The sequence below is a fragment of the Phalangium opilio genome, unplaced genomic scaffold (genome assembly GCF_054372755.1).
Source record: "Phalangium opilio isolate 3A_F unplaced genomic scaffold, DU_Popi_V2 ptg000009l_1, whole genome shotgun sequence".
Taxonomy (NCBI): domain Eukaryota; kingdom Metazoa; phylum Arthropoda; class Arachnida; order Opiliones; family Phalangiidae; genus Phalangium; species Phalangium opilio.
Window position 1 is genome coordinate 3,852,589 of NW_028324146.1, and position 23,849 is coordinate 3,876,437.

Sequence of the window (23,849 nt, forward strand, 5' to 3'; positions counted from 1 at the left end):
CCCACTCCAAAGGCGAGAAGGAGAGAACCCCTCTCGCAAAATATTTTTCCTCCCACTCACCTCTCACACTCACGAGCCATTGTGAAACGCATGGTTTTCAAACTCACCCCCTTTTACACCCCTCTTACACCGCCCGTAAAAACTCGCGCTCTTTTAATATAGGTTTTTCGAGTAGGCAAAGAGGTTCACTCAAATGTTTCATGATATTACAATGTTGCGCTCATTTTCCTGCCTATGGTTTTGTTAAAGGCCTACCACTCCCACTCACCCTCCACTCACAATAGTATAATTTCTAAGTCTCTCCTCTCAAAACGCTAATTACACTCCAAAAGGAGAGGAGAGCGCCCATGTCTGGACGTTACTCGTAACCCTAGCCGATCGCCGCGTACTTCTTAATCCTAACGATGGGAGTAGAAGCCAAAAATTGCTTTCTGCGAACACGTTTGCTCAAATTTGCCAACTGCGAAAGCGGTGACGGACTCACAGACACAGACACGTCCAGTGTAATACCTCTCCGTGACGACATCGTCACTCGGAGAGGTAATAAAATGAAGATGAACGTGAATGCCCAAACTTATATACTAGTATTGAGGAACTAAGGTCAAGTGTAATCTTCTGCCTAGAGTATCTATAGACCGAGTAGCGCCAAGTGGTGAAATTCGTCAAGTAAAATAATTCACATATTTTAAATTATTGTAACAAATGTTCAGTGTTTCGAAAAATGTTAGGTGTAACTTAAGACACTGAAAGAGATGATACCTTATTGTAAATTAGATGACCCTCTAGGGTTTATGGAGATAGAAAACCTACGATTATTTCGCTGTTTGCCTATGTTCAGTGTTCGAATTAAAAAACCCAGCCAAAAAAAACCCCACCGGTTTTAATAGGTTTTACCCACCATAAAAAACCTACTAAATAAAACCCATCACTAGGGTCTTCAATTTTGAATTTGAATGCTGTAGAATAGTTTCATTTTAAAGATAGTTTAAGATATTTGTTGATTCAACTTCGAAAGTATTATTTATTAGTATTTATTATTTTTATGAAACATTTTAAGACTTGTTTTTGCGAGTGACAATTTCTACAATGCCCGCAACTGCTAAAGATAAAAAACCCCAAAACCCCAATAAAACCCGGTTTTTTTAACCTTGCCTATGTTCTATCTATCGTACATTATCGCTAAGTAGATGCGCGAGTTTTACTGTGTGCAACGATGTATGATTGTTTTTCTCCAGAATCCAAGATCAGCAACCTAGAAATGCGGGATAATAAGATTTTTTTCGGTATTGTTGTTGACTGGAACGTTACTGACCCGTTGAAATTTTTCAGGTAAATAATAAGGCAGCCGCGGATTGTAATTAATTCACTTTCTGCTTTTCACTTCCGTGATAAAAATAAATTAATCTATAACTAAACCTAGCAGATTTAAGCGCCGAAACAAATTGACCGGCAATTGCCTTAACTGTTTGCACGCTACATGGTCGGTAAACCTTATAGGCCTAGTACAAGTGATACAAAAATTAGTATACCTTAATTGAAAAAAGAAGTCATTAGAAGTTCTGGGCCATGATTATTGACGCCAACATTTGGAAAACAACGTCAACGTTGAGTGCCTACCATGATATTATTGACGTTGGACTCGCATTCGAAGCACAGTTCAGTGCAAAGTGAATGTTATCTAAATTCTACAGAGCAGCTATCGTTGATTTAAACTGAAACCATGTTAAAATTAACAGCACCGAGTGTAAGTATTTCTCTAAACGTACATTAACCCCAAGTCATTCGGGAATTAAAAGAGAGCTGGCTTAGAATTAGATACTGTATAAATCGAATAGAAAGCAATAATTTCCAATGTTACTATAAGAGTTAAGACAATTATTTCGTTTCAGTTGATACAGTTCTTCGAGCCCGAAGAATCTGACGATGGTCGGGTCATCTTCAGTGGATATTTGGGGAAAATGGCTAGTGATATACTGTCGAGATTAAATACCAAGTAATATATTTCAAAATATCTGCTTACTCAATTTCAATTAATCTAAAATCAGACATTTCTATGATAGTTACACGTTCGAGTTGATGGACAAGTACGATAATGCAGGGTTCGTAAACGGGACGTGGACTGGTTTACTCGGATCCGTTGTTACTGGGGTAAAGTCTCCGTTATTTTTCAGATTTTTATTAAATATTCAAATTGTAAAACTGTTTTGTAGAAAGCAGATATAACAGCTGTTCCCATTCCTTGCTTTCACGATGGATTCGAAAACGTCACGTACACATATCCAATAGCAACGGTCAGTTGGGTATTTCTGTCTGGAAAGCCAATCGAAGAGATCAAGAACGAATACGCTATCTTGTCCATATTCCATTTAGAGGTAAATATGTATGATTTTCGCCACGTTTTTGATTTTGTACATTTTCTTTTTTCAAGGTTTGGATTGGCATAAATCTGATGTTTCTTGTGACGCCCATTGTGTCAGCTGGACAGCGAATGTTATTAGGGAGAAACCGGAAAACATTTTACAAGGTGTACCGTGAAGATTTATTACTAACCCTGGAGTTGCTTCTCGGACAAGGTAAATAATTAAGGATCATGAGGTAAAAAGACATTAAAACGGATATGTTTTGGTCTGGGAAAATGCATCTTCTGTTCAGCAGAAGTTTAGTAGGGTTGAAGATTCTTCTTCATTACAAATTTATTGTTAATTATCCTCCAACGTATAGGTGGAAATATAAGATCTAAAAGGATCAGTTTAAGAATTATATGGTGCTGTTACGCCATCGCAGCGTTGTGTATATCGAGTTGTTTCACGGGAATGTTACTTAGCAAGCTGACATTACCAACTCAAAAGAGATATTTTGAAAACTTTGGTCAATTGCGCAATTCTCCCAATGTAAAAATATCTTCATTGATAAACGGACCAGTCCACATCATGCTTAAAGTATTACAAAATACACGTATCTATTGCCTAACGTTTAACGTGTCCATGCATTGTTTTGACAGAAAAGAGAGTCAGAGGAATCGATTAAATTGTTAGAGCGATTTGTGGAGATGGACATCAGTAATTTGGACGAAATGCTGAGGACTGTTGACGAGATAGTTCAAGGAAAAGCTGTGGGCATATATTCACAAAATACCTTGCTGGAGTTCGCGGAAACCATTCTGTCGGAGCATACAGACAGAGACAAAGGGTCACCATTTTATATGTCGAAAAACACGTTCACGGAACAATATCTGTCGTATACCGTAAGAAGAAATTTGGATCCTTATATAAAAGCAAGATTCATAAAACTGTAAGTATTAATTCCTACTCGCGTTCTACCACGACTATGACATAACGATCATTAACATTACTGTTTAACACTTATTTTTCTTCAGCGCTCTCATGCATTTCGAATCTGATTTGTTTTACGAATCTCTTCGTTTATCAACTCATATGAAGAAAGAAATATACTTCAGCGGAGACACTCGAGTCGACCATTTCAAGGATAAACCTCTCATTCTCAACAACTACAAAATTCCTTTTGTGGTTTTATTTTCGGGACTAATGCTAGCCAGTGTGGCACGATGCGCGTCCCTTATGAACATCAAACTGTTCCGTGTGAAAAAGGAACCTAAAGCGCGCCGACGAGTCTGTTTATTGCCTAAACAATATGGCACCGTTTTCCCCCATGAATTGCTATAATAACAGAAGTAAGATGAGACTAGAAGTGAAGGGCTCTAGCATTGGTAGTAGATCCACTAGTGAACAAATTTGAGGATTTTATGCCGCTTCCATCGCGCCTACACTAGACTCTAAAGAGAAAAAAATTGGTCGAGTTCCAAAAAAATTCCCATCCCCTTCCCCTCAACATAAAGCGGCGGAACACGGACCCCGGCGCTTGAATCTAGTTCGGCCGTCTACCGCCGAGAGCCTCTCACGTTTTGGAGGGAAAATTCAGAAACCGCTACTAGAGGGCCAACCGTTGGTAGGTTATCAAGAATATTCACTTTCGCCGAGTGAAGAATTTGGTTACCTCAATACTTCCAGTCTCATCTCACTTCTGATAATAAAACTTTACATATCTCAATTGATGGTAAATGTCTCAAGTTTTTGCATCATTATCGAAACTTAAACCATCTAATATCCCTGGGTAACATCCGATTTGGTTAAAAGGGAAGAAAGGAGTTGTCCACACCCTGGTTGTTTAAATAAGCTTATGATAAAGAATCAAGAGACTATATTAAAATTTTGAAATGTAAGAATACTTTTTATTAGAAAATATTTAAAATAATTGTGTTAAATATTTATAAAGTGCACTACGCAAGAGTTAAACAAAAACTGTAGCTAAATAATATATTCAAGCAAGCTTTAAAATTTTTTTAAAAATGAAGTGGTAGGAGGTTAATTTTCCTTCGAACGTTTCAGCCTCTTAGCAGTGGCAAAGTCTGGTGTTTGTGGTACGGTAAGATCCTTGGTACTGGGTTTAATAGCGAGTGGCACGTATTGACGAACGGGATTGGCTTTATGAACCAATTGGGCTCGAATTTCAGCCTCTTGAATCTTATCTTCTTTTTCTTTCTCCATTTCTTTAAGCATTCTTTCGTGTTCCAGTTGATCTTGTTTCTCTTTGCAAATCATATCAAATTGTTCTCGCTCATGCGCCCTTTCTTCAGTGTAAAGACGAACGTTTAACACTTCTGTAAATAGGACAAGTGGGAAAATATAACTCTCATATTGGTTGTTGAGTTTATTACAAGGCGTCTTAACGTCTACATTTTACGAAAGGAATTGAAAACATACAGCTTAGTATCTAATACCAGAAGTATATAATACTTCTCTTCGAGAGAAGTGTACCACAAAGCGGGGTAAGTGTAACCATGGGCCAAGAATAGTAAGAGGACTAGGCAGGGTCGCGAAAAGGCGTCCAACGGAAAAAACGGCCACTAGTAGCGCGATCTATCGGCTCAATTTATCGGAAACCGGAACTTCGTCACTCTTTGGGGTCAAATCACGTGGCTCAAAAATCCGGAAAATATAATTCCAAATTCAGCGCATGCGTGAGTGTGGCAAGGCCTAGTTTGCATAGCAAAGGCTTGGTTTTTATGTACGGTTTATGAAAGTAGCGACTAAAACTATTACAGTTAGGTGAAGCGCAGAGCTTATTTTTAATCATCTTGAAAAATTAAAATACTTAACTTTATCCTTTGCCGTACCGTTTAACTATTCTTGGCCTAAGGTAAGGTTTGGGTTTCAACAAGATAAATTCGGGAAACCGCCATTTTTAAAGGGCAATACTCCGAAATACGGCCAAACGAGATCGCGCAAAGTTGGCCGTAGCCGGAAATGCTTGACCCCAATTCCGGTTTCTCCCCTATTTTAACCCCCCAAATACGGGAAGGCTGTTTTTTTAGAAAGACGAAATCGTTTGCGCGTAGAAGCTTGCAACTGCCTAGTCCTCTTACTATTCTTGGCCCATGGTGTAACGTCACTCTTCCCAACATCGGAACATATAGAGCAAGGTTACTAAACCGAATCACATACACGATAAATAGTTCCCTCATCATTACTCTATTAGCGTTTAAATATTTGACAAGACGCATGCGCTTGTGCATTTTTGTCCCACGTCAAGACAATCAAGGTTTGTGGGATGATTGCTGGGGATTTAGTGCCAAACAACTATAGAATTCACCCTAGCACGGTGCGATGCCCATTTGTAGTTTGATGAGCGGGAAAGCAAACTAAAAGGGTGAGCCTGGGAAGAATGACGTTACATAACTAAAGCATTAAGAGGATACAGAGTGTCATCCTTCTTCCATTATCCCCTTCTGCTAATACCTACTATTATAAAAAGGTCTTATTTAAACCAAGACGTGAAAAAACAAACCACAAGAATGAAACCTTGATATTTCTAGTTGGCGCGAAAAAAGGAACATGGCGAGAAAGGGTTGAGGCGTACAAATTTGTCTTACTGTACCTGTAAGGGGCTTGTCTGGTTTCTTTGGTTGAAAAGCAGGTTTTTGCGTTACAGTACTAGGCTGAGCCTTGAATTTAACAGCTTCTCTCTGCTTTCTCAAATCTTCTTCAACCTATTTAGATAGATTCAATTAACAAATAAATCGGATAAGCGCAACACTAGATACGACTATGTAAAACGGTACAATATTCGCGTGTCTAATTTCGTCGGGCAGTGTCGAGATGGCACCATCTCATTAGCGCTATTCTTAGCCATAGCTCACTATATCATGCCTTACTGACGCACGCTCAAGTGAGCTACACTTTAGCAGACTATATACGAAAAGTTTTAAGATTCTTGGCACGCTATTGGCAGTATTTTTCATTTTGGATTCAGCTATTTAACTTCCATCAAAATGATATAAAGAATGGGTAGATTTTACTGATGACTTATATTTTTGTAGCACCCTAGAAGTGAAGGCACTCGGCGTTGCCCGTCAGCCCGTCGGGGCATTTTTTATTACTTTTCATGCGAACTTTATTCTATAAAGAAGGGTTTTTAAATTTATGGCCGCCATTTAAAAAGATGGCAACAAATCGAACCCGAAAGACCATTCAGCCCGTCTATAGGTTAAAGGAAACCAGTGTACTAAATATTTGCGAAATCGGTTGAAATTTGCGGACTTTGTTGCATAGAGAAGATTTTTTTTACATTTCTGGGCGCCATTTATTAAGATGGCGGCGGATTGGGGGGAAATCTTTCTTAGTACGCGCCTACTACTTATTATTAGTAACGTTCCTGCAAATTTCCAGCCTTCTAGGGCAAGCGGTTTGGGCTGGGCGTTGATTATCAGTCAGTCAGGACATTGATTTATATTGATATAGATTAGTTTAAGTCGTCCGCTATCACGTCTAAACAGGGAAATTAACGTACAGACGCGAGCAAAACGAAATTAAGAAGGAGACCGACGGGAACATAAGAATTTACTAGTCTGAATGGGCCTTAAGCCATAAATACCCGAATTTAATAAGAAATTTTAAATATAGGGCTCCTGAATCCTATTTTAAGGAAACAGGACTTTGCTAGTCTTACTTGTTTTTGCCATTTTTCAGTCAACAATTGTCCTCTGCGATCAATCTGCAGATCAAACGGCTTGGGTTCAGTTGGCGGCAGAACCTTTTTCTGAGGCACACCAAATAGAGAAGGGGATGGCATATCATTTGCGTGAAATTGCGGAACCTAAAAAGTAAAAACCAAGAGTAAGGACAGGTAATATAATAACTATATAATATATTAACATAAAAACAATAAGCGTTACACTTTCTATTGCTATAATGTGTTCTCAATGGGGATTTGAAAACATCAAGTAATTGGGGAAGCTTTAAACCCTTTGGAATATGTATTTTTATTTCTGTCCGGGCCCTTAACCAGAATACGCGGGTTCTAGCTCTACATTCTTAAGCATGAAGGCCGATCTTTTCATATATAAACAAATTAACTTTTGGAAACTAATCATATGTCAAGTGGCGCCACCTGCTTATAATAAAGAAACTAACTAAAATGTCACGTGGCGCCTTGTGTATTAAGGGATCTGCCGTCTTGTGTATTATAATAGAAACTAGCCAATGCCTAGTGGCGCCACCTGAATATTATAATAGAAACTAGCCAATGCCTAGTGGCGCCACCTGAATATTATAATAGACACTAGCCAATGCCTAGTGGCGCCACCTGAATATTATAATAGAAACTAGCCAATGTCTAGTGGCGCCACCTGAATATTATAATAGAAACTAGCCAATGCCTAGTGGCGCCACCTGAATATTATAATAAAAACTATATAGCCAATGCCTAGTGGCGCCACCTGAATATTATAATAGAAACTATATAGCCAATGCCTAGTGGCGCCACCTGCATATTATAATAGAAACTATATAGCCAATGCCTAGTGGCGCCACCTGCATATTATAATAGAAACTATATAGCCAATGCCTAGTGGCGCCACCTGCATATTATAATAGAAACTATATAGCCAATGCCTAGTGGCGCCACCTGCATATTATAATAGAAACTATATAGCCAATGCCTAGTGGCGACACCTGCATATTATAATAGACACTAGCCAATGCCTAGTGTCATCAGTGTATTATAAAAGAAACTAACCAACTGTCACGTGGCGCCTTCTGTCGTATTATAAATGAAACTAGCCAAATGTTATTTGTTATGTAGAATCATCAGTGTATTATAAAAGAAACTAGCCAATGTCATTTGGCGGCATTTGTGTATTACAAATAAACTAACAAAATGTCATGTGGCGCCATCTGTACTATAAAGAAACTTTCCAAATGTCATCTGTGCATTATAAAAGAAAGTCGCAATCCCTCATGTAGCAAAATCAAATGAATTTTTAACGTATTTTTTTTACTGATCTGATAGTACCAGGAAAATCAGTTGACCCCTAACAATTTTAATAAAAAAAAGCATACCGTCGAGAGTTTTTCCAGTTCCTTCTTAACTCGTTCATCTCTCTTAGCAAATCGTTCCAGATCCTTCACGTGAAAGCTAAAAGGTTCAGGAACCGTTGGTTTTTTATCAAAAGACTGCTGAGTCAAACTGGGTTCCATTTGAACCGCCGCTTTTAACTGCTTTTTCATTTTTTCCGCTGGTTGGACATTCTTCTCTTTTTCAGCATCATTGAGTTCTTTAACGGTCCATTTATTAGCCCTTTCCTTTAAGGCAAAGGGCGGGGTTTTGGGTTTTGTTGGGCTAATATGAACCTTTTCCGTTAATCCCTGAAACCAATACGTTTATTTTTAATTCTTGTTTAGTTTTAATTACTTTGAAGGGAAAATGAAATGGTCTGATACCCTATTTTTTAAAATCGATTCATATTGATAAAGTAACATCAACAGGGTTCGGACGAAATTTTTATATTGAAAATCCCTGATTTTTCCAGGTTATCCCTGACCAAATTTTGGCAATATCCCTGACTATTTTAAGGTGTTTACCAGAGCCCACTTCATCACACCTGTCTCTATTTAGCATTGCTCGAAGCATGCTTTGATATACCAAACTAAATCCCTGACTTTTTAGGAAAAAACCTTTAAATCCCCGACTTTTTCCCTAAATTTTCATATCCCTGACTTATCCAGGTTATCGGCCCCTGATTGACGCAAATTTTCCTGATTTCCCTGAATTTTACTAAAAATTCTAAATTTCCCTGAATTTTCCCTGAGGTTTTTGTCAACTATTTAATTCCCTGATTTTTCCAGGTTTTCCAGGTTTGTATGAACCCTGATCAAAATCATTAAACAAACACATCAAAACCATGGATTAACTAACACTAGGGATATTATTCGTTACCCCTAAAAGATGAAGTATGCATGTTCGAAACGCCCCCAGGCCCTAGCAGCAGCTACTATCCCTAACAGGAAGTTATAAGAAAATTGGACCAAATATCACGTGTCCTATGACGTCAAAATTAAAATCCCGCCTAAATTAGAAGAAGCCATCTTTAAAATCCGCAAAACCTATTTGTGTTGCCTAGAGATGGCGCTATATCTACATCCGTTTTGGTCCAATAAATTGGGGGAGTGAAGAGGGGAATCAAGGAATAATTCGGAACATGTAGCTGGCGATATTAATACATGGGAAACACAGTTAGTGAACAATCCTTAGCGTTAGTTAATCCATGTCAAAACTAAGGCTGTGCGGGTACTCGAGTAAAGGCTCTTTCAGACGATCCAACTTTTTGACTCAGCTCGATATGGATCAAAAGTTGTATCAACTTGCCCAACTTTTGAAGGGAAAGTGAAGTAAATCCTTCTTTTTCACACGACTAAACTTCTACGGTACAATGGGAACTTTTTAAGCGCCACCTACCTTGGCCCTTACGAAATAGGCTTTTTTTGAAATTAATTTTGATTGGCTGAAGAAATGAAACTAAAAAGTTGAGTCAGCAAAAATTGGATCACTGATCCAATTTTTCCTAGCCAACTTTTTTGGTGACTCAACTCATCAAGCGTCTATTCACATGATCCAACTAGTTGATTCAACTCGAGTTGACCCATCAAGCCGAGTCAAAAAGTTGGATCGTCTGAAAGAGCCTTTAGAGTACTCGGACTCGAAACTCATTTTTCCGTTTTAAATTAGAGTTAGACTTAGCGAGTCAGTCCACTTCTGTAACTTTGAAAAATTACATAAATTTCACAATTTTCACGTTACTCTATCAATACAAATCTTTTCAAAAAAAAAACATTGTCTGACCATATCATTCTCCCATTAAATGAACCAGCTTACCGTAACATGGTCCAATATAGCTTTTGGAGCTGGTCTGGCGCGAAATTCGTACTTGGGTTCTTCAAAAACGGGTTTGATACGCTTTTTCAACATTCTCTCAGAAGGCAGTTTAAATTTTGGGATTGTTAGTTTTTTCTTTTCGTGTACAATCGCTTTAACTTCGAAAATATTGTGATTGACAGGATTTGCTTTGAATTGGAACCTGTAGGATAAACGCTATTATATAGCAACCACGGGTGGGTAACAAGAATACATGGGTTTGGAGGAAACTTTTATATTGAAAATCCCTGACTTTCCCTGACCATTTCAAGGTGTTTACCAGAGTCCACACCTGGGCCCATATTTAGCACTAGCTGTTACCCGCGGCATCGCTCGCGTGTAATAAGAACTTATATCAAAATGATACAAAGAATGGGTAGATTTTACTGATTCGACTAATATTTTTGTAGCACCCTAGGAGTGAAGGCACTCGGCGTTGCCCGTCAGCCCGTCGGCATGCATTTTTTATTACTTTTCACGCGGATATTATTCCATATAGAAGGGTTTTTAAATTTCTGGCCGCCATTTAAAAAGATGGCCACAAATCGAACCCGAAAGACCTTTCAGCCCGTCTATAGGTTAAAGGAAACCAGTGTACTAAATATTTGCGAAATCGGTTGAAAAGCCCGGATTTTGTTCAATAGAGAAGATTTTTTAAATTTCTGGGCGCCATTTATTAAGATGGCGGCGGATTGGGGGGAAATCTTTCTTAGTACGCGCCTACTACTTATGAGTAACGTTCCTGCAAATTTTCAGCCTTCTAGAGCAAGCGGTTTGAGCTGGGCGTTGATTATCAGTCAGTCAGGACTTTGATTTATATGTATTTAGCATTGCTTCAAGCATGGTTTGATATATCAAACGAAATCCCTGACTTTTTAGGACAAAACTTGAAATCCCTGACTTTTTCCCCCATTTTCCAAATCCCCGACTTATCCAGGTTCCGTACGAATCCCTGCAAAGGAAGGAACCAATCGTAACTCGCCCTTGAAGAAGGACCTAAAACCAGCCTTTGCTATGCTTAGACTATGGGAGCATCTAGTGGCATTTGTTTGAACTAAAACACGGTTGTGACTTGTTTTAAGGCATCCCTGTAGAAAAGACGACAGAGAGCTACAAAGTTCTATTGGATGAGTAGTAGCAGCTGACGGATTCATCCAATAGGGCTTTACAAAAGCCATGGCCGGAAATAAGCACTGGACATTGTCCAATAAAATTTTAAAAGGTCCCATTATTTTTTTAAAAACTAAGTGGATCACTGGACATTTTGACCAATAAATTTTTAATAGCATAAAGTTTTGATAGCATGACTATGAAGATGCGACACTATTTATGCACACGCCAGTGGACGGTGTCCAATAAATTTTCCAGTCAAATAGGGGGTCACTAGACACATGTTCTATAAATTTTCCAGTCAAATAGGGGGTCACTAGACACATGTCCTATAAATTTTCCAGTCAAATAGGGGGTCAATGGACACATGTCCTATAAATTTTCCAGTCAAATAGGGGGTCAATGGACACATGTCCTATAAATTTTCCAGTCAAATAGGGGGTCACTGGACACATGTCCTATAAGTATTGTTTCTTATTTCCGGCCCTGTTTTGTCATATTCACTTAACTTAACATGATGCATGTAGCAATTTGAAATATTCATTAATTTAAGGGATCTTTCAAATAATGAGGAAATAACTTTAACTCGGAATTTTTATTACTAACTTTTTCATTTCCTCAGCTTCTTGTTTTTCCTTTTCTTCCGCACTGATTACGTTAACTTCCCGGTGACGAGTTAATGTCCTCAGTTTCGGAGTAAATGGTTTGGTAATCCTGTAGCTGGAATTTGAAGACACTGAAAAAGAAAGGCCAAATAATACGTTAAAAAACCTTAGTTATGTCAGGGATGAATTTAATTTTAGAAGTAGGAATGGAGAACAGAGTAAAGTCCTGGACCCACTTCCAAGGGACGGAGGGGTATGAAAAAAGAGGCGTGTCATAGCGACAGAGGTAAAAAGGAATTACGTATTTTTCGCTGTCCCCATCAGCAACGTCATCAAAACGTAGTTTCAGTGAGCCAATAAGATAATTTAGCATTTTCGTTACGTGTTGGAGGGAGGGGCTCTATACTGGGCTATGAGTCGGACTGAAGTAAATACTACAGGGTTCGTACGAGATTTTTACATTGAAAATCCCTGACTTTTCCAGGTTATCCCTGACCAAATGTTGCCTATATCCCTGACCATTTTAAGGTGTTTACCAAAGCCAACTTCATCACACCTGGCTCATATTTAGCATTGCATGAAGAATGGTTTGATATGCCAAACGAAATCCCTGACATATCCCTGACGATTTAGGAAAATGTTTTAAATCCCTGACTTATTCCCCTATTTTCCATATCCCTGACTTATCCAGGTTAACCAGGATATCCAGGTTCCGTACGAACCCTGTACTAACTGTTCTCCATTCCTACTTCTAAAATTACATTTATCCCTGCATGGTTATATTAAGGGATTCCTTTATAGTTTAGAATTTGAAAATGAAGTAAATAGAAAGTAATTAAAACGTAATTTAATTACTCGATAAAGAATTTCCTTTCGAAGTTTGGTTTTCAAGGCCTTTGATTCCACGTTCTTTTTCAAAATTCTTCAATTTCTGAGCCATGGAAATATACGGTTCCGGTGCAGTTTCCGAATTGATCTTACGTTTTCTAGTCTCAGTGAAGTTAAACGGTTTTGTCACGGTAATTCTTCCAGGCTGAATGATAATAATAATAAAACACGAAATACAAAAACAGGTATAACGTTAAGTGAGACAGCAAGGCAATGTTTGGTTCACGTTGCCTTTAAGGCAATGAAAGAAAGAACATATTTGGTAAATTGATTTATATTTAACAGGTTTGGACTATGTAATGTGAAATTACCAATTCTAACGTGCCTTAAAGGGAGGGTGAAAAGGAAAATCAAATGATTTTATATCGATTCTTCTATTTATTATAAGATCAATCCGCGTGATGAAACATCCAGGAAAAACCTTCGAATGATTTTAGGCTTCAAAGTAATTTCATGGATAAAGAATGCGCGTGAGGAAATTTGTTTTCACGCTATAGGATAGGCAACTCCCTATCTCGAACGACAGTTTATTCTGTATATACTCTGTTACAACATCGGTTGTCAGCACGCGTAAAGCTAGGTCTCTATGTAACCTAGCTTTGTACGTGCTGACAAAAGACGAAAAACTTCAGGATTTAAATAAAATATCCGCGAGTTTTTTAGCTCGAGTGCACGGACCTCTAGGCCTTAGTTTCAAATACGTGTAGTAGGCTGTAGGCAATTTTACAATGTTCACTATATGCAGATTGGTTTTATAATTAGTAGAAAAATCGATAAAAAAAATCACTTGACACCTTCCCTTTAAAGCAAATTTCGGCTCCAGTGCAGTCCTTAATTAACACACTGGCTAATCTTCTACACACAAATTTTACCGTTGCCAAAGGCAGGAACCAACTAGAACTCGTTATTAACGAGGGCGGAGCTAAAACTAGCCTTTGCTAAACTTAGTGGACCAGTCAACTCTACCCCTTGACTATGGGAGCATCTAGTGGCATTTGTTTAAACTAACCACAGTCGAGACTCGCTTAAACACCAGGGTTCATACAACTTTTGGAAAACAAATTTCCCTGAGATTTCCATGTTTTCCCCATATACTTCCCTGAAATTTCCAGGTTTTTCCCATCCTATGGAGCCAATGTTTACGAAGGAGGGGGGGGGACAGATAGGACTATAACATACTCGAAGGACATCCCCGTATCTCTAGTAGAACCAGAGTTATGAGCCTCCAAAGTATAGTGTAATGTTAATCCTATGGAGGGAATGTTTATGAACATTTTGCTTAATTACTCGGCCCCTGTTTGACGCAAATTTCCCTGATTTCCCTGAATTTTACTAAAAATTCTAAATTTCCCTGAATTTTCCCCTGAGGTTTTTGTCAACTATTTACTTCCCTTATTTTTTCAGGTTTTCCCTGTTTTCCAGGTTTGTATGAACCCTGAACACTTAAAACATCAAAATATTTTCGTTGTACACTGGGAAAGATGAGGCTAATTGACCTAATTCAGGGCTCCCACCAAAATCTTAAAAAAAAGTAGGGAAATAGGGGATTTTTTAGGCTAGAAATAGGGTGAAATAGGCACCGAAATTTTTAAACTAGGGACCAAATAGGAACCAAAATGGGATCTTTATTTGAACTTATATTTTCACAAAATGACAAAGTCAGATATTTGTAAAAATATTTTATCATAAAACTGACTTAGTTTTTGTTTATTACATTACTATGTTTTATCTTTCACAATTCTATCACACTTAACAACCAGTCTTTTTTCGTTTTTCAACGAAATAAGAAATATAAACATAGAAATTGGACTTTGGGTTGAATACAGGGTGATTCTAAAATGGTGGTATAACCGAACTACTGCGGGTTCTATGAGCGATTTTAAGTCGAAAATGTTCTATGGCATTTTGTCATCCAGGCCACCGTTAAAAGTTATGATAAGAATCATTTACGGATGACCCCTTAAAATTAATTAAATTAATCAAAAGCCCAGCGGGTTGAATACATTTTTAAGGGGACTCACGTGTTTAGTAAGAATTGTTGGGAAGATCGTAGTCACGAGACTTTAGCACAGTAAAAGGCTGCACGTGCCATTACAAAATGTTTAAATGTTGGCGCGCGACGGCGAGTATCAGTTTGAAATTTCAAGAAAACCAAGGCTTAGCTCAAAAACACAAACAGCTTTAATAGGGACTTGGCACTACTACGTCATGCAACGTCAGGCTACCTTCCACTAGTGCTAAAAAACATACCAGGAGGAGGGGCTTATATAGCTTTCATTCTGTTAAAAAAACATACCATAATGGCGCTGGGGGCGGAGTTAAGCCTGAATTGCCAAGTCCCTATACCCTTCCAAATTCCAACTGACTTTACAGTTAGTTGCAATCCGGCCACGAAAGCAAACAAAAGCCAGCGATTCATCAAGTTTTGAGAATCGAATGTGAGAACATCTAGTCAGACTCTCATTCCATGAGGCAGAACACGCTACACCGCCAAAAACTGACATTTAGTTGATTTCTTAATTTGGCTTCTGACTTTACAATTTTTACGTTACATTGCAGTAGAGCCCGTGTGTTCCGTAACTTCTTACTCCATTGACGATCAAATTGTTAAAATTAAGTTTTGATCCGCTTTAAACAAAAATACGTGTAATTTTGCTTGAAAAGCTTCACTTCTTTTTGCGATTCTCAGAAGAGAGTGGAAATAACATTAAAACCTTTGTTGATTGTTTGTTAGGTTTTTCTCAATTCGGCATGAATCTTCCCATTTGAACCCATTTTCAAGCTTACATTGGTGGAGGACTTCTTTATGGAGTTCACGGGGAAGTAAATCGCGCGCGCGATTACTAAACACGTGAGTCCCCTTAAAAAATGTATTCAACCCGATGGGCTTTTGATTAATTTAATTAATTTTAAGGGGTCATCCGTAAATGATTCTTATCATAACTTTTAAACGGTGGCCTGGATGACAAAATGCCATAGAACATTTTCGACTTAAAATCGCTCATAGAACCCGCAGTAGTTCGGTTATACCACCATTTTAGAATCACCCTGTATTATAAGCTGATGGCACATTAAACTAGGAATATGGTGATTTAGGGACCAAATCACAATTCTATGGTGGTTTAGGGACCTCAAAAGAAAGTAGGGGGTTTTAGGTATTTTAGGGACATGGTGGGAGCCCTGCTAATTAGAATTTTCAAATTCCACGAGATTAAAGGTTTTCCCGGATCTGAGACAACTCTTATTATCCATGTGACCATGTCACTATTGAAACTAACGCCATCATGTAGCGAACATGCGACAATTACTTAAATTTCTGGTCGCAATATGACTTAATGATACTAATTGAAAACAAACCTTATCTGTCTTTACACTAGTTGCTGCGTTTGATCTAAGCATTGCTTTGAAATCCACTTTAATGTAGGGATCATATTTCTCCGCTGCATTTGATGCCGAGGCATAACGTACTCGTTTAGGAATAGCCACTGGTCTGGGTTTATTTTGAAATCTGAAAAAGAAATAGTTTAATACCCTAATTTCATCTCTGCCAATCAACTAAAATAAAATTGCCAGATTTGCCGAAAGTCTTAAAATTCTGTAAGTTATTGCCTTTTTAAGTTAAGTCTTAAAATTCTGTAAGTTATTGCCTTTTTAAGTTAAGTCTTAAAATTCTGTAAGTTATTGCCTTTTTAAGTTAAGTCTTAAAATTCATTGATCTTGTTTCTCTTTTTTTTTTTCAAAAATTCATAGATTTTTTCTTTTTTTTTCTTCAAAATTTCATAGATTTTTCTCTTTTTTTTTCAAAAATTCATAGATTTTTTCTTTTTTTTTCTTCAAAATTTCATAGATTTTTCTCTTTTTTTTTCAAAAATTCATAGATTTTTTCTTTTTTTTTCTTCAAAATTTCATAGATTTTTTCTTTTTTTTTCTTCAAAATTTCATATTTTTTCTCTTTTTGTATTCATCTTTTTTTTTCTTTTTTTTGGCCAAAAATTTCTTTTTTTTTTTTTGGTCAAAAATTTATCTTTTTTTTATTTATTTTTGGTCAAAAATTTATCTTTTTTTTATTTTTTTTTGGTCAAAAATTTATCTTTTTTTTTTGGTAAAAAATTTATTTTTTTTATTTTTTTTTTGGTCGAAAATTCTTGGATTGTTCTTCTAATTTACCAAGAATTCATCGATTTTCTTTCCCCTTTTGTCAAAAATGCACAGATTTTCTTTCCCCTTTTGTCAAAAATGCACTGATCTTTTTCCCCTTTTGTCAAAAATGCACTGATCTTTTTCCCCTTTTCTGTTTTGTCAAAAATGCACTGATCTTTTTCCCCTTTTCTGTTTTGTCAAAAATGCACTGATCTTTTTCCCCTTTTCTGTTTTGTCAAAAATGCACAGATCTTTTTCCCCTTTTCTGTTTTGTCAAAAATGCAGATTTGTTTCCCTCCTTTATTTTTTGGTCAAAAATTCGTCAACTTTTTCCTATTCTTTGTTAAAAATTTCCCGATATTTTCACTCTTATATTAAGATTCCTTAAAATTTCCCGATATTTTCACTCTTATATTAAGATTCCTTAAAATTCCCTGATATTTTCACTCTTATATTAAGATTCCTTAAAATTCCCTGATATTTTCACTCTTATATTAAGATTCCTTAAAATTCCCTGATATTTTCACTCTTATATTAAGATTCCTTAAAATTTCCCGATATTTTCACTCTTATATTAAGATTCCTTAAAATTCCCTGATATTTTCACTCTTATATTAAGATTCCTTAAAATTCCCTGATATTTTCACTCTTATATTAAGATTCCTTAAAATTCCCTGATATTTTCACTCTTATATTAAGATTCCTTAAAATTCCCTGATATTTTCACTCTTATATTAAGATTCCTTAAAATTCCCCGATATTTTCACTCTTATTTTAAGATTCCTTAGAATTCCCCGATATTTTCACTCTTATATTAAGATTCCTTAAAATTCCCTGATATTTTCACTCTTATATTAAGATTCTTTAAAATCCCCCCCAATTTTTTTTTTTTAAACTTTAATTTTTCTCTATAGCTTACCTGGGCTGTTTAGCGTCCACATTAACAACAGTTTCGGAATTGGCTCTTTTTCGCGGTTCCTTTACTTGGTTCATGGAATTTTCTTGCACTTTGGGGCTACTTGAAGCGCGAGGCAGCAATAAATTGTGCTTAATCGATATCCTCCTTAAATTATCAATGACTTTGGCCGGAGCGCATACTGCTTTAACCTTCTTAGCAACGGGAGAGGCCAAGTCAGACTTGGCACGTGACATCCTGGCGGGGGTCGCTCGCAGTTCATAAACTTTTGTAGTAACGGATTTTCGATTTAACCTAAATAAAATTTTTTTTGAAAGATGTAGAAATGTTACTTCCCTTATAAGGGAAACAAGATAAACTTGTAAAACTCTTTAAAAGGAATGCGAAGTTACAATTTCATATAATATTTTCCAACGAAAGTGGTATCATGTTACACTTTAGAGTCTCAACTTTCAAAATATCAAGTTTTTAATATAATTGAATCAAGTTTTTATTTTTAAAATCCATTGAAAAATCACGAAAACTCAGTTTCGATATATCAATAATTTAGTCTTGTCGAGCTTGTTCGCCCGTTTGATGACATCACTATGACGTCAGGGGGGGAAAAGCGCGGGAATCCTATAGGCGGCGTCTCGAGCTTCTCGCCAGTCTAAACTCTGGGTCTGATAGCGGAGAGTCTGGCACCATCTCGCGTGAAAAAATATATCTGTGACGTCAGAGTACGGGGAAACGTTTTAGCCTTTCATAAAAAGTGGATTTCAAATAATTTCAAATGAAGCATTTTCAAATGCATATTGTGGCCAAATAACCAGAAATCGGAGTCAATTAAAAGCTTGATATTTTTGAATTCACAGAAATTAATTCTATCTTTTGTTATGTATAAATCAGAGGTTTTTCAAACGAAGCTTTTCATTCCCTTTAAAGCAAATTTCGGCTCCTGTGGCGCGCCTAACACGCGGGCAAATCTTATAAACACCAATTTTACCATTCAGGGGTGCCTTGACATTTTCAGAATCTAATTATCAGACTACGATTTTCCCTGACTTTTTGGGCCCAATTATCATTGCTCTAAATATTTTTACCAACTCGAACCAATTTCCCTGACTTTATTGAAATTCTTAAAATTCCCTAACTTTTGCAGGTTTTTTCCCTGACCTGTTTCAACCCTATCATTGCCAAAGGCAGTAACCAATCAGAGTTAGACCATGAGGGCAGATCTAAAATAAGCCTAGGCCATTAAACTCCACCCCTAGACTACGAGGGACATCTAGTGGCATTTCCTTAAACTAAACCACACCTGAAACTGTTTCCAATATAAAAATGAAAGTTTCTTTAAATCCAACATGTCAACTTTCAAAACAAACTTAATCCCTGACTTTTTAGGAAAAAAAAACCCTTTAAATCCCGGACCTAATCCCTCCTTTTCCCAAATCCCCGACTTATCCAGGTCCCGTATAAACCCTGCAGTTCATAAATTTGAAATAGATGTCAGTACCATCTAAATGGAACAAATGCCTTGTTAGGGAAATGGAGACATTTATTTTCCACGTGACCAATATTAGCCAGTTAGGAACAGCTCCCTTTTTAAGGAATAAGGGGGTTCTTTAAATTTGAGTAAAAATTATCACTCCTCCCTAATGTGGCTGGAGTTTAAGAGAATATTTTTCAGGGAAGAAGAATCTGTTAATAGACCAATATCGAGTTGGGAGTCGAAGGGGGTCGCCATAATTATAAGGTACTCTAGATAAACTGTGCTTTCAAACAATATAATCCCTTAAATTTAAATGGAACAATATTTAAAATAAATAAATGCTCTGTTATTAAAGGGATAGAATCGGCTTTATCTGAGTTGGTCACACTAACATTGGTTTTCTATAAATTAACCACCCCTAAAAACATGGGGGTCAGTAGAAATCGCGAGAAAAATTTATTAATTAAAATAAACGTGAATAAAAATTGAAATTTTGAACGCCAGATTTAAAATCGGCCACCATTTTCAACCCACTACCTACGTAGGTAAAGTCCGGCCTCTGATTGGTTGGTAGTATTTGGAATGAAAACTGTCGTTTAAGGAGTAAAAAGTAGTAGGAACGAGAATCTAGGTCAGCTTGCCTGGTGAATCGTCGTCTGCTTATATGCTTAAGAATGTCAGACGAGAAAGTATTTCTGATCATTCCGGTCCTGAATCTGAGGATGAAAGTTCGAACTCTGATTCTTTGGATTCAGAAAATTCGGAACAATTTATAATAAACGAATCTGAGGGTAGTTCTTCTGAAGTAGAAGAATTTGGTGTGCAGCCATACCAATTCCCGTCAATCTGTATCATACTGCGCTCACAGAATGAATCCCCCTACCAGTAGGAAAAACACTACGGAGAAATTGGTAGAGACGAACTAGTAACGTTTTTCGGTGGTTCGGCTCTGTGTCACCAGGTGCCCTCATGATCGCAAAACAAGAGCATTTTGGATCTTTTAATCGTAATTTAAAAATCATTAATTAAACTAAAATATAAAAACATATATATTTTCAGAATCCTTATTTGTCTATCTATCGAAATAAATTAACCTTATAGGGATTTATTGCAATGAAATTAAAAGAAAGTATCCCTTTAAGAAAATAATTAGCATTTAATTAGTCTTAATACTACTGCGCCACCCGCCATTGGTTTACCACTCAGCCTGTGAGAATTCAACCAATCCTGGAGTGGTAAGTGGTTCTAGTTAGCAGACGACACTAAACCAATGGCGGTGCAGTAGTCCTCGTTCAGGGTTCATATAACTTTTGGAAAACAATTTTCTCTGAGATTTCCAGGTTTTTCCCCATAATTTTCTCTGAGATTTCCAGGTTTTTCCCCATAATTTTCTCTGAGATTTCCAGGTTTTTCCCCATATACTTCCCTGAATTTTCCAGGTTTTCCCCCGTATATGGAGTATCCTATGGAGCAAATGTTAAAGAAGGAAGGAAGGAGGGGGGGGGGGGACGAATAGGACTATAACATACTCAAAGGACATCCCCGTATCTCTAATATAACCAGAGTTATGAACCTCCAAAATATAGTGTAATGTTAATCTTATGGAGGGTGTGCTTATGAACATTTTGCTCAATTACTCAGCCCGTTAGACGCAAATTTCCCTGAATTTTACTAAAAATTCCAAGTTTCCCTGAATTTTCCCTGAAGATTTTGTCAACCATTCATTTCCCTGAATTTTACTAAAAATTCCAAGTTTCCCTGAAGATTTTGTCAACTATTCATTTCCCTGATTTTTCCAGGTTTGTATGAACCCTGTCGTTTAAATGCTAAACCCTGACGCCTTTTTGTTTGCGGTTTTTTGAGAGGGCGCTACTGCTTGGCAGGTCAATTTTCCCAAATTTTGAGTCTACACTCCGTAAAATGTGCCTTGAATCTTTTTAAAAAACATATTACTTGTTTTTGGTCACTGAAGTGGTTTTCACAATTTCATTTCCTTTGGCCTTAAATAGAAACGGTCCATTGTGTACTGGAAATAAGGATGGACTGGCAGCCAGGGTCGAAGTAGAGGAATCCAATTCAGATGGGCAAAATTTACTCCTTTCATGGTCAACCGCTGAAAATAAAACGGCGGTGCGAAAAAATAATAATAAGAAACCAGCATTCGAATTTTCCAACTTTTCCCTAACTATTTCCCTATTTGCCACGATTATTCCCTGATCCTTTTAGGCAGCTAAATATTGTCAATAGAGCTATTTCAGAGGGGGTAATGGCTACGTCACCCATGCTATTTGCCCATAGAGAAAACCCTTACAAAATGTCCGCCCTACACTCAAAGGCAGGCCCAATTTTCGTAGCAGACGAAATTTTTCCCCCACTGAAATAGCTCTATGGTAAGGTTTTTTTTTTTTTTTTAAGAATATTATTTGTACAAATCAACAATAATTCCTTCAGGGTTCACAGAACTTTTCAAAAACCGATTTTCCTAACATTTTCAGGTTTTTCCCATACATTTTCAGATCAGGGTTGCCACGGAATTTTTCAGAACCAAATTCCCTGACTTTTCCAGGTTTTCCCTTAACTTTTCTGCAATTTTCCCTGACCTTTTAGGCCGAAAGTGTGAATGTTTACAGCACGTTTTAAGGGCTTATAATTAAATAAACTCGATCTACACTAAGTTTTCCAATGTATTTGTTGCACCAAAATGAATAAGAAACAATTTAACTATAAATACCAGTCTAAGTCTACTTTACAAAAACCATTCTAGACAATTTTAAGGATTGCTCCAGAGTTCACTCTGTGTTAAGAGAGGATGAAGAGAAACTTTCAATAAAGACTTATCCCCAGAAATTTTACCCACTAAAATCAAATTCCGTGACTTTTCCGGCCAATTTTTAAATTCCCTGACTTTTCCCTGACCTTTTCGGTCGATTTTTAAATTCCCTGACTTTTCCAGGTTTTCCCTGACCCGTGGCAACCCTGCAGATGCAAGTTTCTCGGATAAAGGCAGTTTTGGGGCAGTATAAATGCAAAAAAAAAAAAAAGGTTTCTTACCAAAGTAATCAGACATAGCTTCCTCCTTTTGTATTTCTTCAAAGTTCAAAAACTGAGGAGCATCATAATCAAGGTTAAAACCTCCTTCCGCCATTGTAGAACTTGTTGACAGATCTGTTGACCTGAAATAGGAAGTCGAGGAGGTAAACTTTAGTTCCTTCTAAGATGATGTTGCCAACTATTCGGAAGAATTTTTTATATTGAAAATCCCTGACTTTCCAGCTTATCACTGACCAAATTTAGCCAATATCCCTGACCATTTTAAGGTGTTTACCAGAGCCCACTTCATGATCACACCTGGCCCGTATTTATCATTGCTTGAAGCACGGTTTGATATACCAAACAAAATCCCTGACTTTTTAGGAATAAACTTTAAACTCCTGACTTATTCCCCGTTTTTCCAAAATCCCTGACTTATCCAGGTTCCATACGAACCCTGGTGTTAATTTTATTATTTAAGTTTTCACTAGATCGGCAGTGTCTAGGGGATTCAGCAATTTACTTTATTTATTTATTTATTGAATATGTTGTAATTAGCATTGGACATAACAGTTTATATTAGTGGCTTAAATACCAATATTAATGATCCATACGAGATAATTTTAAATTTCTATGAATGTCTATGTTATTTTACACCTGAATCCTACACTGAACCTAACGAAATCTTAAGTAACATTAGGGTAACGTTAAAAGTACATACATAAACTCTATTGATAACATTAACGTCTTAGGTTATGAAAAAATCGTTTATTACTAATAATAACAGGCTTGCAATTACTTTAAAAAACAAACTTACCGATTTTGGTTTATTTTCATTAACAAAAGTAGCAGTTTTAATCCGAGTTAACTTTACTAAATTAATGTTTGCGCGCGCGTTTGGTAGCTTTTAAGTGTTTGGCACTCCTGAAAAATTCAAAACCTCAACCGAAATAGATTGTCGTTTTCTATTGGCTGCTTGATTTTACCTACCATGGAGTATTATTATAGGAGACCTAGCTAAGGCGGCTCACGAAAAGTGGTATTTTTCTCCAATGAAACAACTTCCATTTTCACGAAGTAACTGTAATTTAAGAATGGAATGTGATATTAGCATCAAAGAAGCTTAGGCTAATTAATTTCTCTGAGTGATTAAAAACAAGTTCCTCAAAAATTATGAGCCCATTGTCGCCAACCAGCAGTCTGGGAAATAGCACACTTCCTCTGGTCCAAAACCAGTTTATTAATTGCTAGGACTAGTTTTTTAATTCAAAAAGTGGGGGTTACTGGTCCTAGGGACCAGTTTATTAATTGCAAATCTATAGGAGAACAAAGGCTGGGACCACTCCGGAGACCAGTTTATTATTTAGGACACTAGGGGGGTCACTGGTCCCAAGGACTAGTTTAAAAAATATCCCTATTT

At 37.0% G+C, this 23,849-nt stretch overlaps 3 protein-coding genes across 7 annotated transcripts in view; 1 reads left to right on the forward strand and 2 right to left on the reverse strand.

Moving 5' to 3' along the window:
- Positions 1–1,651, reverse strand: part of LOC149713396 (uncharacterized) — an 83,742-nt gene extending 82,091 nt beyond the window's left edge. For all 5 annotated transcript variants that reach the window (XM_089847605.1, XM_089847649.1, XM_089847642.1 and 2 more), the window contains exon 1: positions 1,530–1,651. The gene's annotated coding sequence lies outside the window, so the exon portion shown is untranslated. The remainder of the gene's footprint in view (positions 1–1,529) is intronic.
- Positions 1,613–4,367, forward strand: LOC149713397 (glutamate receptor 1-like). Its single transcript, XM_089847585.1, has 8 exons — positions 1,613–1,744; positions 1,890–1,993; positions 2,061–2,148; positions 2,211–2,372; positions 2,429–2,573; positions 2,722–2,939; positions 3,002–3,291; positions 3,377–4,367. The coding sequence occupies exons 1-8, from the start codon at positions 1,721–1,723 to the stop codon at positions 3,681–3,683; spliced, it is 1,338 nt and encodes a 445-aa protein (XP_089703711.1). The 5' UTR covers positions 1,613–1,720; the 3' UTR covers positions 3,684–4,367.
- Positions 4,222–23,399, reverse strand: LOC149713398 (targeting protein for Xklp2-A-like). The gene is made up of 12 exons (XM_089847556.1): positions 23,247–23,399; positions 22,451–22,572; positions 21,353–21,512; positions 17,932–18,222; positions 16,230–16,380; positions 12,840–13,017; positions 11,986–12,115; positions 10,231–10,432; positions 8,418–8,723; positions 7,027–7,173; positions 5,956–6,067; positions 4,222–4,678 (listed from the first exon to the last, which is right to left on the reverse strand). The coding sequence occupies exons 1-12, from the start codon at positions 23,264–23,266 to the stop codon at positions 4,383–4,385; spliced, it is 2,115 nt and encodes a 704-aa protein (XP_089703682.1). The 5' UTR covers positions 23,267–23,399; the 3' UTR covers positions 4,222–4,382.
- Between the last annotated feature and the right edge of the window lie 450 nt (positions 23,400–23,849).